At 38.4% G+C, this 15,676-nt stretch overlaps 1 protein-coding gene across 3 annotated transcripts in view; it reads right to left on the bottom strand.

The window, feature by feature from the left end:
- The window catches only part of EIF2AK4 (eukaryotic translation initiation factor 2 alpha kinase 4), a 109,221-nt gene that overhangs the window by 92,800 nt on the left and 745 nt on the right, over positions 1-15,676 (bottom strand). For all 3 annotated transcript variants that reach the window (XR_014257815.1, XM_082442882.1, XM_082442883.1), the window contains exons 2-3: positions 3,954-4,066; positions 902-1,004 (exon numbers count right to left, since the gene is read on the bottom strand). Coding sequence is in view for 2 of the 3 variants with exons in the window: in XM_082442882.1 (XP_082299008.1) it covers positions 902-1,004; positions 3,954-4,066 (216 nt within the window). In the remaining variant the exon portion in view is untranslated. The remainder of the gene's footprint in view (positions 1-901; positions 1,005-3,953; positions 4,067-15,676) is intronic.

Below are 15,676 nucleotides of genomic sequence, written 5' to 3'. Positions count from 1 at the left end.
GTACAACAATGACTGAAGTTCTTGGAAACGCAACTTAGATGGCTGTGACTCAATGTGTTATAGAATGCAAGTAAAAAACTGTCCAGGCACTTTCCAAGCAGTCCAGCATAGACATGGAGGCCTAGGGTTAGCCCTTACTTAGCTCTTCTCACTTTTTATAGGATGGGATAGTTAAGCATGAGCTACCTAGGCAAAAACACTGAGTGATCTTATACAAAAGTGAGGAAATAGATTATATTTAAGAGATAATAATACTCTCAGTAATTATACACACAGTATACACAGAGTTAATACACACAGTAATACTCTGCCCTAAGAAGTCATGTAGCCTAGCCCTCCAGAGAGAGTTCTGCCACCCAAGGGGGAGCTCATGTAGACTCTGATGCCACAGAATTAAAAAGGAATCAGTACTGAACTAGGTGTAAATGCTCAGATATAAAAGGGACATTGATGGAGGAGAGTGTATTGTTAATTGTTGAGAAGGAAAACAGTCTTTCTGATACGAAAAGTGGAGAGGTGGCAAAGTTTGGTGAGAAATCACTTGTCTGCAAACATTTTCCAACATAAAGGTTGAAGTCACGATGAGGTCATGATGTCAGGTCCAAAGTGTGCAAAAAGAATGGCCAGGTTCATATAAAGTGCTTCCAGAAGAATTCTTAAGCAACAGTACTATCTATATATACTCTACAATTTGTAATTCATAAATACCATTAATTAAAAAAATACAAACAGCAATGTTCCCCTTTGTAGATACCAATAAAAACCAAAACATCCTAGTGAAATTTAGATTTGAGGTGAAACGAGAAAGCCTTTAACCCAAAGAAAAGGCCAGAAGGCAAACACTGTTGAACATGACGAGATTTTTACCATCCTCTCATAATTCCAGTTTAACACATCATACCTCGCCACAATGTTTTTTGGCCACTTCTTCTAGGCGGGACTTTAACAAATTAACAGTTTCATTTGACAGACCTTTGGCATTCGTTAATGCTATTTCAGGGACTCTGGAAAAGAAAAAAACAAAAAGTAGTTACTCTAGAAAGTACAGATTATTTGCATTAATATTTGCTAAGTTCCAAGCTCGGGGCCTGGGGATTTCATAGCAGCCTCATTTGTGAATCTCTCTGTACCCCCAGCAACATTTCTTTTCATCTCAAAAGCATTTTAACTTTACCCCAGCAACTCAGTTGACACGGTAGTCAACACGGAGGTACCTGCAGCCTGTGGGGGCAGCAGTGGGCTGGCTAGTAGTCAGTGTGGGCAGTCGGGTGCCCTGATCCCCCAGAGGACCAGACATACATGATTGGGGCTCGATCAGGGGTCTCCCCAACTCCTCTGTGTGATTTCAGCTTTACAACCTGATTTAAATTTTTAACATCAATTACTGTCTACTGCCTTTTAAAAAATCACTCCAGCTCTGTGTGTGATTCTAGCCTAGTAACTTCACTATGAGCTCCCTTGTATGGTAACGTTCCATCCTGGCTTGCCCCTCAACGTCAGTTTACTCAGACGGCTCACCTGCCAGAGTCCAGACGCTCTGTGCTCGTTAGTGCACTCTGGCATAAAGCAGGCCAAGAATACTAGGCGAGATGGAGCCACAGTGATCTATCTAGTATTCCTACAACATGCTGTGTCCCAGGCACTCATTCTGCTGTAAATGAGCTCACTTACTCATGCATAAATCTAGTCATGCACACTCTGCAAACTCTGCTCTTCCAAGGATGCCTACCACACTCTCCTCTTCATCCCTATAGAGCGCAACTAAGAGTTAACACTTTCTACCCAAGGAAAGTACAACCAGCCCTTGGGGTTCTTCTTATTTCCAACCAATACACATCTAATAACAACTCTGAGATTAAGTAGGCTTCATTTGAAGAGAAGATGATTCATCACTTCCCACCAAGCATTTCTGAGTAATTCATGGCGTTTTACCTTGGCGAAGCCTTTACTATTCACTTACCTATGGATTCTCTCAATGCTTCAGTATGATAGATTGCTACAATCATCAATCTAGTTGGATAGATGGAAATCTGAGAGAGACTACTGAGTCTATGTGTGGTCCAGCCAATCCAGGATTCTCTCTCTCACAGTGGCATCAAGGACTATTTTGCAGAAAAGGAAAGTTTTCCTGCCCCATATCATCTCAAAAGATAGGAATGTTTCCCCAAGTCAAGACTTACATAATTTTTTTTAAAAAAAGCACGCAGTCATTATATAGCAATATTAACAGAATGGTGAAAAATTCATCTGCAACACTAATTAAACTTGCTTTAAAATTTCCAGTGTTCTCTTTATGGCTTTGCTACATAATTAATAATTTTATGTAGCTGATATTATAATGTTTACTTTTTAACTTTTTCTTAGCATTTGCATGCTGTTTCTTAAATAATATTTTTACCAAGTGGACACATCAAGATTTACCTGACGAGTTCTCTAAAGTAGTGGTTCTCAACCAGGGGTGATTGTGTCTCCCCCAGAGGACATCAGTCAATGTCAAGAGGGCAAAGAAGCTCTGCGCCCCTCCCAACATTCCTGGCCTAAGCATCTCTTCCATCTGGCTGGTCCTGAGTTGTATCCTATATAATAAACCGGTAATAGTAAGTGAAGTGCCTTCCTGAGTTCTGTGAGCTGTTCTAGCAAATTATCGAACATAGGCATTATGGGAACCTGCAAATTTATAACCAGTTGATCAGAAGTACTGGGACTTGCAACTGGCATCTGAAGTCTTGTTGTGGGACTGAGCCCCTAACCCAACTATAAATTTTACTGTCACAATTGAATTGAATTGTCTGGACACCCTGTTGGTGTCAGAAAAGACACCACCTATACAGTGTCAGGAAAACTAAAACCTAAAGAGGCACTGCCTTATCTTTCTTTCATAAAATTAATCACCTTTCAATTAATGCATAAATTAACTTTCTGAATACCTACTATATCTACTCTAGGTATACAGGTTGGGCTAAAAGTGGGTTACTAACTTTGAGGAACTCAACTTGACCTATCTGTATTTTCATATCCTCTATCACCTCTTAAGATAACAAGTCCCAAACATTTACCACCCACTGTGTAAGGCAGGACTTCATTTACCACCCACTGTGTAAGGCAGGACTTCATTTACCACCCACTGTGTAAGGCAGGACTTCCTTTTATTTGTCACTTTCCTTCACTGGCTTCCTACACAACAAGCTCAAACCACAAAACATCATCCAGGCCAATCTGCTTTTCCACATGGAATGTCTGGGGAAAGATTACATGGAATATGCATGGTACTTTAAAAAAAGAATACTCAAGTCCTGATAGCTAATGCTTTTGTTTTACGAGTGAATCTCAGCCAGAGGGAGTATCACCTTCAGCGGGAGTTTAGAAATACGTGAGGTTTTCCGCTGTCTCACTGACTGGGGAACTCTCTTGGCATTAGTGGGTAGAGGCCAGTGATGTTACACGCCCTGCAGGGTGTGGGATTGCCCAGTGAAGACTCGTTAGCAGTCCCCCCACAGAAACAGGGCAACTCTAAATCCTCCTTTACTCTAGGAAGTAAAGGTCCCATTGGCCTGGAAGGCTACTCTAAGTCCTAATGCCTATCATACTTTAAAACTAAGTCCACAAGGCTTTTATAGTCACTTCACCTTTATCTTTTTCTTCTAGATTGTTCCTCTTACTTGTTTATGAAGAATTAAACAAACAAAAGTTAACATATCAGAGGAAGCAAACATTAGTCATGCAGCAAATATTACCATCCATAAAGACTACTAACTATAAGCTGACTTAACAGGAGACAGGTTTCATGAAAATGTCTATTGCTGATGTAGTTTTCATGAAATGCAAGTGACAGGAAATAAAATTTTAAATGGAATAGGGGCCAGAAGGAGAAAACACCATTAACTCCAACCTGTTCCTATGTTTTCAAAACAGAGAACGGAAATCACATCAAAGCTATTTCTAAATGTACTCACACATCTGGATAGGTGGGTGGGCATTTCACTCTCAAATCCACTTTCACGTATACTTCTTCCCCAGTCAAGCCCTGAGGGTATAGAACTAAATTGATTTCAGGAGGCTCTTGGACCTAAAAGAGAAAAAGAAAATCTTTTTTTCACTAGAGAGCCAATCATTAAAGATTAAGATAAGAATTATTAATATTTTAGTCAAAAGTTCTACTTTTTAAATATTACACATAATTTTATTTTATATAGGTGTTGGTCACATTTTCCTAAAGCATGGTTTAAAAACAAAACCTGGAGGGCAGACAGCAGAAGAAGAACTACAATCCTGCAGCCTGTGGATCAAAAACCACATTCACAGAAAGACAGACAAGATGAAAAGGCAGAGTGCTATCTACCAGATGAAGGAACAAGATAAAACCCAGAAAAACAACTAAATGAAGTGGAGATAGGCAACCTTCCAGAAAAAGAATTCAGAATAATGAGAGTGAAGATGATCCAGGACCTCGGAAAAAGAATGGAGGCAAAGACTGAGAAGATGCAAGAAATGTTTAACAAAGACCTAGAAGAATTAAAGAACAAACACACAGAGATGAACAATACAATAACTGAAATGAAAACTACACTAGAAGGAATCAGTAGCAGAATAACTGAGGCAGAAAAACGGATAAGTGACCTGGAAGACAGAACGGTAGAATTCACTGCTGTGGAACAGAATAAAGAAAAAAGAAGGAAAAGAAATGAAGACAGCCTAAGAGACCTCTGGGACAACATTAAACGCAATAACATTCACATTATAGGGGTCACAGAAGGAGAAGAAAGAGAGAAAGGACCCGAGAAAATATGTGAAGAGATTATAGTCGAAAACTTCCCTAACATGGGAAAGGAAATAGCCACCCAAGTCTAGGGAGTGCAGCGAACCCATACAGGATAAACCCAAGGAGAAACACGCCGAGACACACAGTAATCAAAGTGGCAAAAATTAAAGACAAAGAAAAATTATTGAAAGCAGCAAGGGAAAAATGACAAATAACATACAAGGGAACTCCCATAAGGTTAACAGCTGATTTCTCAGCAGAAACTCTACAAGCCAGAAGGGAGTGGCATGATATATTTAAAGTGATGAAAGGGAAGAACCTACAACCAAGATTAATCTACCTGGCAAGGATCACATTCAGATTCAATACAGAAATCAAAAGCTTTACAGACAAGCAAAAGCTAAGAAAATTCAGCACCACCAAACCAGCTCTACAACAAATGCTAAAGGAACTTCTCTAAGTGGGAGAAAAAAAGACCTACAAAAACAAACCAAAAACAATTAAGAAAATGGTACTAGGAACATACATATCAATAATTACCTGAAATGTAAATGGATTAAATGCTCCAACCAAAAGACACAGGCTTGCTGAATGGATACAAAAACAAGATCCATATATATGCTGTCTACAAGAGACCCACTTCAGACCTAGGGACACATACAGAATGAAAGTGAGGGGATGGAAAAAGATATTCCATGCAAATGGAAATCAAAAGAAAGCTGAAGTAGCTATACTCATATCAGATAAAATAGACTTTAAAATAAAGAATGTTACAAGAGACAAGGAAGGACACTACATAATGATCAAGGGATCAATCCAAAAAGAAGATATAACCATTGTAAATATTTATGCACCAAACATAGGAGCACCTCAATACATAAGGCAACTGCTAACAGCTATAAAAGAGGAAATCGATAGTAACACAATAATAGTGGGGGACTTTAACACCTCACTTACACCAATGGACAGATCTTCCAAACAGAAAATTAATAAGGAAACACAAGCTTTAAATGACAAAATAGACCAGATAGATTTAATTGATCTTTATAGGACATTCCATCCAAAAACAGCAGATTACACTTTCTTCTCAAGTGCACACAGAACATTCTCCAGGACAGATCACATCTTGAGTCACAAATCAAGCCTCAGTAAATTTAAGAAAATTGAAATCATATCAAGCATCTTTTCTGACCACAACGCTATGAGACTAGAAATGAACTACAGGGAAAAAAACGTAAAGAACACAAACACATGGAGGCTAAACAATATGTTACTAAATAACCAAGAGATCACTGAAGAAATCAAAGGGGAAATCAAAAAATACCTAGAGACAAATGATAATGAAAACACAACGATCCAAAAGCTATGGGATGCAGCAAAAGCAGTACTAAGAGGGGAGTTTATAGCTACACAAGCCTACCTCAAGAAACAGGAAAAATCTCAAAGAAACAATCTAACCTTAAACCTAAAGGAACTAGAGAAAGAAGAACAAACAAAACCCAAAGTTAGCAGAAGGAAAGAAATCATAAAGATTAGAGCAGAAATAAATGAAATAGAAACAAAGAAAACAATAGCAAAGATCAATAAAACTAAAAGCTGGTTCTTTGAGAAGATAAACAAAATTGATAAACCATTAGCCAGACTCATCAAGTAAAAGAGGGAGAGGATTCAAATCAATAAAATTAGAAATGGAAAAGGAGAAGTTACAACAGACACCACAGAAACACAAAGCATCCTAAGAGACTACTACAAGCAACTCTATGTAATGAAATTGAAGTAATGAAATTGAAACTGTGATTAAAAATCTTCCAACAAACAAAAGTCCAGGATCAGATGGCTTCACAGGTGAATTCTATTGAACATTTAGAGAAGAGCTAACACCCATCCTTCTCAAACTCTTCCAAACAACTGCAGAGGAAGGAAGACTCCCAAACTCATTCTATGAGGCCACCATCACCCTGAGAGCAAAACCAGACAAAGATACTACAAAAAAGAAAATTACAGACCAATATCACTGATGAATATAGATGCAAAAATCCTTAACAAAATACTAGCAAACAGAATTCAACAACACATTAAAAAGATCATACACCATGATCAAGTGGGATTTATCCCAGGGATGCAAGGATTCTTTAATATAGGCAAATCAATCATTGTGATACACCATATTAACAAATTGAAGAATAAAAACCATATGATCATCTCAATAGATGCAGAAAAAAGCTTCTGACAAAATTCAACACCCATTTATGATAAAAACTCTCCAGAAATTGGGCATAGAGGGAAACTACCTCAACATAATAAAGGCCATATACAAGAAACCCACAGCAAACATCATTCTAAACGGTGAGAAACTGAAAGCATTTCCTCTAAGATCAGGAACAAGACAAGGATGTCCAGTATTCAACACAGTTTTGGACGTCCTAGCCACGGCAATCAGAGAAGAAAAAGAAATAAAAGGAATACAAATCGGAAAAGAAGAAGTAAAACTGTCACTGTTTGCAGATGACATGATACTATACATAGAGAATCCTAAAGATGCTACCAGAAAACTACTAGAGCTAATCAATGAATTTGGTAAAGTTGCAGGATACAAAATTAATGCACAGAAATCTCTTGCATTCCTATACACTAATGATGAAAAATCTGGAAGAGAAATTAAGGAAACACTCCCATTTACCATTGCAACAAAAAGAATAAAATATCTAGGAATAAACCTACCTAGGGAGACAAAAGACCTGTATGCAGAAAACTATAAGACACTGATGAAAGAAATTAAAGACGATACAAAAAGATGGAGAGATATACCATGTTCTTGGATTGGAAGAATCAACATTGTGAAAATGACTATACTACCCAAAGCAATCTACAGATTCAGTGCAATCCCTATCAAAGTACCAATGGCATTTTTCACAGAACTAGAACAAAAACTTTCACAATTTGTATGGAAACACAAAAGACCCTGAATAGCCAAAGCAATCTTGAGAAAGAAAAACAGAGCTGGAGGAATCAGGCTCCCGGACTTCAGAGTCTACTAAAAAGCTACAGTAATCAAGACAGTCTGGTACTGGCCCAAAAATAGAAATATAGATCAATGAAACAGGATAGAAAGCCCAGAGATAAACCCATGCACATATGGTCACCTTATTTTTTAAAGGAGACAAGGATATACAATGGAGAAAAGACAGCCTCTTCAATAAGTGGTGCTGGGAAAACTGCACAGCTACATGTGAAAGAATGAAATTAGAACAGTCCCTAACACCATACACAAAAATAAACTCAAAATGGATTTGAGACCTAAATGTAAGACCGAACACTATAAAACTTTTAGAGGAAAACATAGGAAGAACATTCTTTGACATAAATCACAGCAAGATCTTTTTTGATCCACCTCCTAGAGTAATGGAAATAAAAACAAAAATAAACAAATGGGACCTAATGAAACTTAAAAGCTTTTGCACAGCAAAGGAAACCATAAACAAGACCAAAAGACAACCCTCAGAATGGGAGAAAATATTTGCCAACGAATCAACGGACAAAGGATTAATGTCCAAAATATATAAACAGCTCATGCAGCTCAATATTAAAAAAACAAACAACCCAATCAAAAAATGGGCAGAAGACCTAGATAGACATTTCTCCAAAGAGGACATACAGATGGCCAGGAAGCACACGAAAAGCTGCTCAACATCACTAATTATTAGAGAAATGCAAATCAAAACTACAATGAGGTATCACCTCACACCAGTTAGAAGGGCTATCATCAGAAAATCTACAAACAACAAATGCTGGAGAGGGTGTAGAGAAAAGGGAACCCTCTTGCACTGTTGGTGGGAATGTAAATTGATACAGCCACTATGGAGAACAGTATGGAGGTTCGTTAAAAAACTAAAAATAGAATTACCATATGACCCAGCAATCCCACTACTGGGCATATACCCAGAGGAAACCATAAGTCAAAAAGACACATGAACCCCAATGTTCATTGCTGTGCTATTTACAATAGCCAGGTCATGGAAGCAACCTAAATGCCCATAGACAGATGAATGGATAAAGAAGATGTGGTACATATATACAATGGAATATTATTCAGCCATAAAAAGGAACGAAATTGGGTCATTTGTACAGACGTGGATGGATCTAGAGACTGTCATACACAATGAAGTAAGTCAGAAAGAGAAAAACAAATATCGTATATTAACGCATATATGTGGAACCTAGAAAAATGGTACAGATGAACCGGTTTGCAGGGCAGAAATTGAGACACGGAAGTAGAGAACAAACGTATGGACACCAAGGGGGGAAAATGGCGGGGGGGTGGGGGTGGTGGTGTGATGAATTGGGCGATTGGGATTGACATGTATACACTGATGTGTATAAAATGGATGACTAATAAGGACTTGCTGTATAAAAAAATAAATAAAATAAAATTCAAAAAAAATCGGAAAACCTGCAAGAGAGAGTACATATTCCTTTTCAAAGTTCTCTAAGGAGTGACCTGAAATGTCCCATGTGGCCTCCATTCATTCAAATGTCACTGGGTGCTGATGACCTTCTGAATGCTGCCCTAGAGACTGGGAGTTCAGAGGCAAATCTACACAGACACGAACCCAACTAGCTGGCACAGACTAGGAGACAAATGAATGCTTTCAAAAAGTGATGAGTGCTGTAAAGAAGACAAAGCCGAGTCATGGAACATAGTGGTGGAGGAGGAGAAGGTACGCAGACAGGCGGGTCAGGGAAGTCCTCTTGAGCAGGAAATATTCGATATTTCGAATATTGACATAACAAGTGAAAACCCTGACATGAAGAAATATGATAGCTCTTCTAAAATTGTGTATGCTTTCAACCAACTGCTTTTCACCAAATACTCCATTCTTCTTTATTTATGTATGCTTTTTCCAAAAAGGATTTGAGGCAGTTTATATTATCTATATATCATGAGAAAGGGGAGGTTGAGGGAACATCTACGCATGTGGTCCAGACACTTGACCAACTTTGCAAGGTAGGTGCACTCTCCTTTGTACAGACATTTTACAGACAAGGCGGCTCAGGCTCAGACTTTCAGTTTCTTGCCCAACAACACACAGCAACAAGTCTGGACTTCAAATCCAATTCTGACTCCCAAACCTGTCTTTTCCATCAGCCCTCCCTTGTTAATGCCAACCCTGAGTTACTGTGACTGAGCCTTGACTTTCCCTTGGAATGTCCAGGCAGCCATGGCAAAAAGAGAAACGTGGCATTATCAGAAAAGAGAAAAGAGAAAAATTCTTCTAAGGGTAATAAAGTACTTAGCAACATTAAATTCTAATAGAAATTTATAACATGAACCTTACATGTGGCACCATGAATTACACAATCAACTATGTATATAAAATACGTAAGCTTGGTTTTTATTTCTTTTTAATAGAATCCCTGATTTTTTAGCTGGATACATTTCCCAGATGCCTTTGCAGCTCAGTGTGGCTACTGGATTAATTTCTGGCCAGTAAGATGAAAGAACTATAATACGCAATTTCCAGGAAGTGAACTTTATCAAAGGAAAGGGATGAAACTTCTTCATCCCCTTCTCATTACAGCTGGTTGGAATGCAGATGTGATGACTGGAGGTCAGACAGCCATTTTAGACCATGAAGGGCACATTAAGGATGGTAGAACAGCAATTCAGAAAAAGCCGTAGACTCCAGACTTTTACATGTAAAAAAATAAACTTTGTTATTTTAAGTTTTCTGTCATATGTAGCTAAACTTAATCCTAACCAGTACAGGCTCATTGGAAAAAAAAAAAAAAAGACAGTCAGGGAACAGTGCTTTCAGAGGTAAGAACAGAATATTTGCCAGGCTTCTCTCAAGCGAACTGAGAGGCTTCCCAACATGTGAAGATGCTTTTATGCAAAACGTGTTTAGGGTACCCAGTGTTAGCTCATATTAGGGCATTCAAGGACTCCTGGAGCTGAAGAGGACTTGATTAAAAAGTTCAACAATCAAGATGTTCTAAAGATTCGGATTGGGTAAGACCTCCTTCATGCCTTTAGAAGATAAATGGTCATTAGAATTCAATGTTGATACAATCTTTGATTTAACCTGCACAAGGAAATAATGAATTCCTGGAATATTTGTAGGTAAAAAAACTCAAAGTCAGGGGTAACCAAAATTTTTTGAGAGCACCTAATGAGAGGAAAACACAATGCAGAATGTATAGCTACAAAGTATACAAAATTCTACATGAGAAAAAAGATTTGTTTTGAAGACTGAAAATGCAAGTGACATGAAGGCAGCATAATAAGTAGTCATGGAGAGAAGGGCACGCTACAATGAGAGATGAGTTAAATTTGCTTCTCAATGAGATCATGAAGTTGGAGACTCTCCTGAAGTACTATCAAATAACCAAACAAATCTTCAAGGTATAAAAAGTGAAAGAGTAACACAAATTCAGTCCTAAAACATAAGAGAGGTAATGCTCATTTGGACTAATCCCCCCCCAGAATTAAAAAAATTAAAAACATTAGATCTTCAAGAAACAAAACCCAAGGATCTTAATACACCCCACAGGATGAAGAACACTGACCCAGGGGACCCTCTTTTCAGCCTAGTGCACAACACCTGGAAGAGCGCCCGGCCAACACTGGCAGGAAACCCAGTTTCTCAGTCTGAATGTGGTTTTCTTGGGCACTTCCTCACACTCAGGCCCCCCAAAATAAACTGATGTAAGCATGTGTCTATTTCTGTTAAAAGTACTGGAGTGAAGGATAAGACAATAAAAAAACTGAGAATTTTATCAGCCATTCCACATAGGAGCAAATCTTTTGGTTCCAAGGCATGAGGGTTAATGACAGCCTGCGATTAAACTTTACTGGTTTACAAGATGAGCAGCAGAGTGAGGACGGGGTTTGGGAAATTAATTAAAAATACTAACACAAGGGCTTCCCTGGTGGCGCAGTGGTTGGGAATCTGCCTGCCAATGCAGGAGACACGGGTTCGAGCCCTGGTCTGGGAAGAGCCCACATGCCACGGAGCAACTAGGCCCGTGAGCCACAATTGCTGAGCCTGCGCGTCTGGAGCCTGTGCTCCGCAACAAGAGAGGCCGCGATACTGAGAGGCCCGCACACCGTGATGAAGAGTGGCCCCCGCTTGCCGCAACTGGAGAAAGCCCTCGCACAGAAACGAAGACCCAACACAGCCATGAATAAATAAATATATTTAAAAAAAAAACACTAACACAAGAGGGAGAGGGATGGACTGGGAGTCTGAGGTTGGTAAATGCAAACTATTACATTTAGAATGGCCAAACAACAAGGTCCTACTGTAGAGCACAGGGAACTATATCCACTCTCCTGGGATAAACCTTAATGGAAAAGAATATTAAAAAAAGAATGTATCTATGTGTAACACTGAGTCAATCTGCTGTACAGCAGAGACTGGCACAACACTGTAAATCAACTATGCTTCAATTAGAAAAAAATACTAACAATTTTTCCATTACACAACCATGTAAATATACTTGACACTACTGAACTATACACTTAAAAATGGTTAAGCTAGTATATTTTATGCCATGTGTTTTTAACCACAGCACATAAAAGAAAAAGTTACACAATTCAAACCACTTCCAGGTGTTTGGTCTAGGATTGTTACCTAGATTCCGCTCATCACATCCCCCTTAAATTTTAATGGCAAGACTCGGCTCAGCATGGCCTATTGTTTCTTACCTGCCTCCGTTCTCATATGCTGTAATGTGGGGAAGGAACTAATCTGTGCGAAAAAACAACAAATCTAGAAATAAAGTAACATGTGCAAGCTAGATAATCTGGGCAAGTCTTTGGTTTTAAGTCTGTGAAGATGCCCCTCCCCCCCCAAAATGATGATAGTAAAATCTAAGAAATTAGATTTTATGTCAAATGCCTTAATCACTGACTTCCCTCCATATCTCTTTTTCTAAATAGACCCCAATACATTTGGGAATTATTTCAGTCAATAAAAAAATTTTGAGAGCTTTTTACCAGGCACTAGGCATGTAGGTGTGAACAAATACAGAGACTCTGTCCTTATGAAGCCAGCCTACTCTCATACAATGTAAAGGTGGCATTTCATATTAGTGGAAAAGACTGAAAAAAATCATCTGTGTTAGTCTAACTGGCTAGTTGGGGGGTGAAAGTGGGCAGCCTAGATTCATACTCAGACAGAGGTAAGAACTTTAAAAAATAAAAAGCTATTTCTATATTTATTTGATGGAAGTTTAAAAACAAAGTCATGAAAGAATTAAAAGACAGTCTTGAAGAATTCATTTTTTTGGTAACACTGGAGCAGGGAAAAAAACAAACCACAGGGACCATGTAACAACAATAAAATGAAAAAAAAAAGGTCATTTTGACTATATTAAAGTTTTAAAAAATTGCATAAATTACCTAAATATCAAAATGCATAATGGTTAATTAGGGGAAAATATTTGCAATATATGACCCAAAATGCTAATTTTCTTAACATACATATTAACATATAAATAGCTCTGACATATGAATAAGAAAGTAGACAATAGAGTGTAAAAATAAACCAAACGACATTGAACAGTTCACAGAAAAAAATCCATGGCTTACAGACAAAGGTGGTCCTCATAATTTACAATTAAGGAAGCAAAAATGTTTCATCTATCTACTGGCAAAGATGAAAAAGTCTGACACTACAGTGTTGGTGAAGATGTAGGAAAAGACACTACCGGTGGGCCCAGAGACAAAAGCAAGGCTTTAGGAGGGAGGTTTGCAATAGCTATCAAATTATAAATGAGCAGACCTTTGGTTGACAGAAAATTAGCCAAGATAATTAAGTTAACAATAAATTTATAATTCCAGAGGAAATTATATTTTCAACTAGTGATGTCCAAACTTTAGTATGTAAAAGAATTTTTAGCATGTACTCCCAAAATGTTATTTATAAATAACATACATATGCTACTAAACCAAAATCTACATTATAACACATCCCCCAAAAAGAAGTTTAAAAAACTTCAGATGTTTAAAAAACCTAAAGTTTACTCAGGTCAATAATTCTGAGCTGAACTTACTGGCAACAAATTTGGCCTGAACCGACAAGAGGCTATTAATAGTCTTCATCCATCCCACTGAGTGTGAATATTTGCATATTCACATGGTTTGTTGTGTTTGATTCTGCATGCTGCTCCAGACACTGAGTGAGGTAGTAGGTAAGTGTGGAATGTGCACATGTGGCCATGAACACAAACACTTCTGAATTCTGAAACTTATCAGGCCTCAGGGTTTTGCATAAAGGATTGTGGGCTTGCATAACCTTTCCCTAAAGACTGGCAAATAATAAGTATTTGTTGAATGACTACATTTTTTTTAAACTTTTTTAAACTTTTTTTTAATTGAAGTATAGTTGATTTACAGTGTTAATTTCTGCTGCACAGCAAAGTGACTCAGTTATACACATACATACAATCTTTTATATTCTTTTCCAATATGGTTTATCCCAGGATATTGAATATAGTTCCTTGTGCTATACAGTAGGACCTTGTTGCTTATCCATTCTACATGTAATAGTTTGCATCTATTAATCCCAAACTCCAAGTCCATCCCTCCCCCACCCACCCGCCCTTGGCAACCACAAGTCTGTTCTCTATGTTGAATGACTACATTCTGATTCATCCTTATGACCACCAATTATTTGCCTAGCAAAGTGTTAAGCCTATTTGCCCGTGTACCTCAGGGTACAGCTATCTGAATCCTTCTACCTGCCTATTACAGTTTTTGATTTTGTTTGCTCTATCTTGTTATAAAGACCACCAGCTATAAATTCTGAGATTATCAGTATCCCTACCTACAGCAGTACCTTTGTCTTTTGTTTTCTTGCAGTCTTAGGACCAGATAATTAAGCTGTGTAAAGTAAATAAACTGTCTCTGAATGAAGTCTTAGGAGCTTTGTATTGAGTCACCGTGTAAACTTTGCAACACGTATTTTGGCTTCATGAGCAGACTTCCTGGTTCTCAATGTTTGGGAACAGAGAAGTTACCAGATAACCAGAAAGTTACATTGTTATTTTATTATAAGCTTGTATAAGGGGAATATTTACATTTTTACTATTTCAGCTTAAAAATAACTCTTGAAATTAAGCACTAGAAAAGTAAGCTCCCTGAGGTAAGGGGGTTTGGTTTGGTTTGTGCTGGACTGTATTCCCAATACCTAGAACAATAAATAGTTAATGAAGGAAGGGAAACGTTGGGTGAGAAGGAAAATGTTTTGCCCTGACAGCTCCCGAAGATCCTATTCCTTGAGAAAATCCCGGATGTGCCGATAAGGCACATGTTGTAAAATGCCAGGATTAAAGGTAGATGAAGGGGGCTGGGCTTCCCTGGTGGCGCAGTGGTTAAGCATCCACCTGCCAATGCAGGGGACACGGGTTCAAGCCCTGGTCCAGGAAGAGCTCACATGCTGCGGAGCAACTAAGCCCCTGTGCCACAACTACTGAGCCTGCGCTCTAGAGCCCACGTGCCACAACTACAGAGCCCACGTGCTGCAACTACTGAAGCCAGTGCGCCTAGAGCCCGTGCTCCGCAACAAGAGAAGCCACCACAATGAGTAGCCCCCACTCGCCATAACTAGGGAAAGCCCGCGTGCAGCAGCGAAGACCCAACACAGCCAAAAATAAATAAAATAAATAAATTTAAAGGTAGATGAAGGAAGGTACTACCTTTTAAATAATACTATAAAGATAAGAGTTTGGTAGATAATTCTTCAAGGATGATGAGGGAAAGACTGTCAGTATCAGCAGCTTATAATGTGCCTTAACTTACTTCCAGACAAAAAGGAAAATAATATTTTAAGTCAAATGCCATTTTAAAAGGGTGGACTCAGCACACTCCCTCTCCATTGCAGCTAAGACGACTGTATTCCATACTCTCCAAGC

The sequence above is a fragment of the Balaenoptera physalus genome, assembly GCF_965194825.1.
Source record: "Balaenoptera physalus genome assembly, chromosome: 2".
Classification (NCBI taxonomy): Eukaryota; Metazoa; Chordata; class Mammalia; order Artiodactyla; family Balaenopteridae; genus Balaenoptera; species Balaenoptera physalus.
This window is presented reverse-complemented; position numbering and strand designations above follow the sequence as displayed.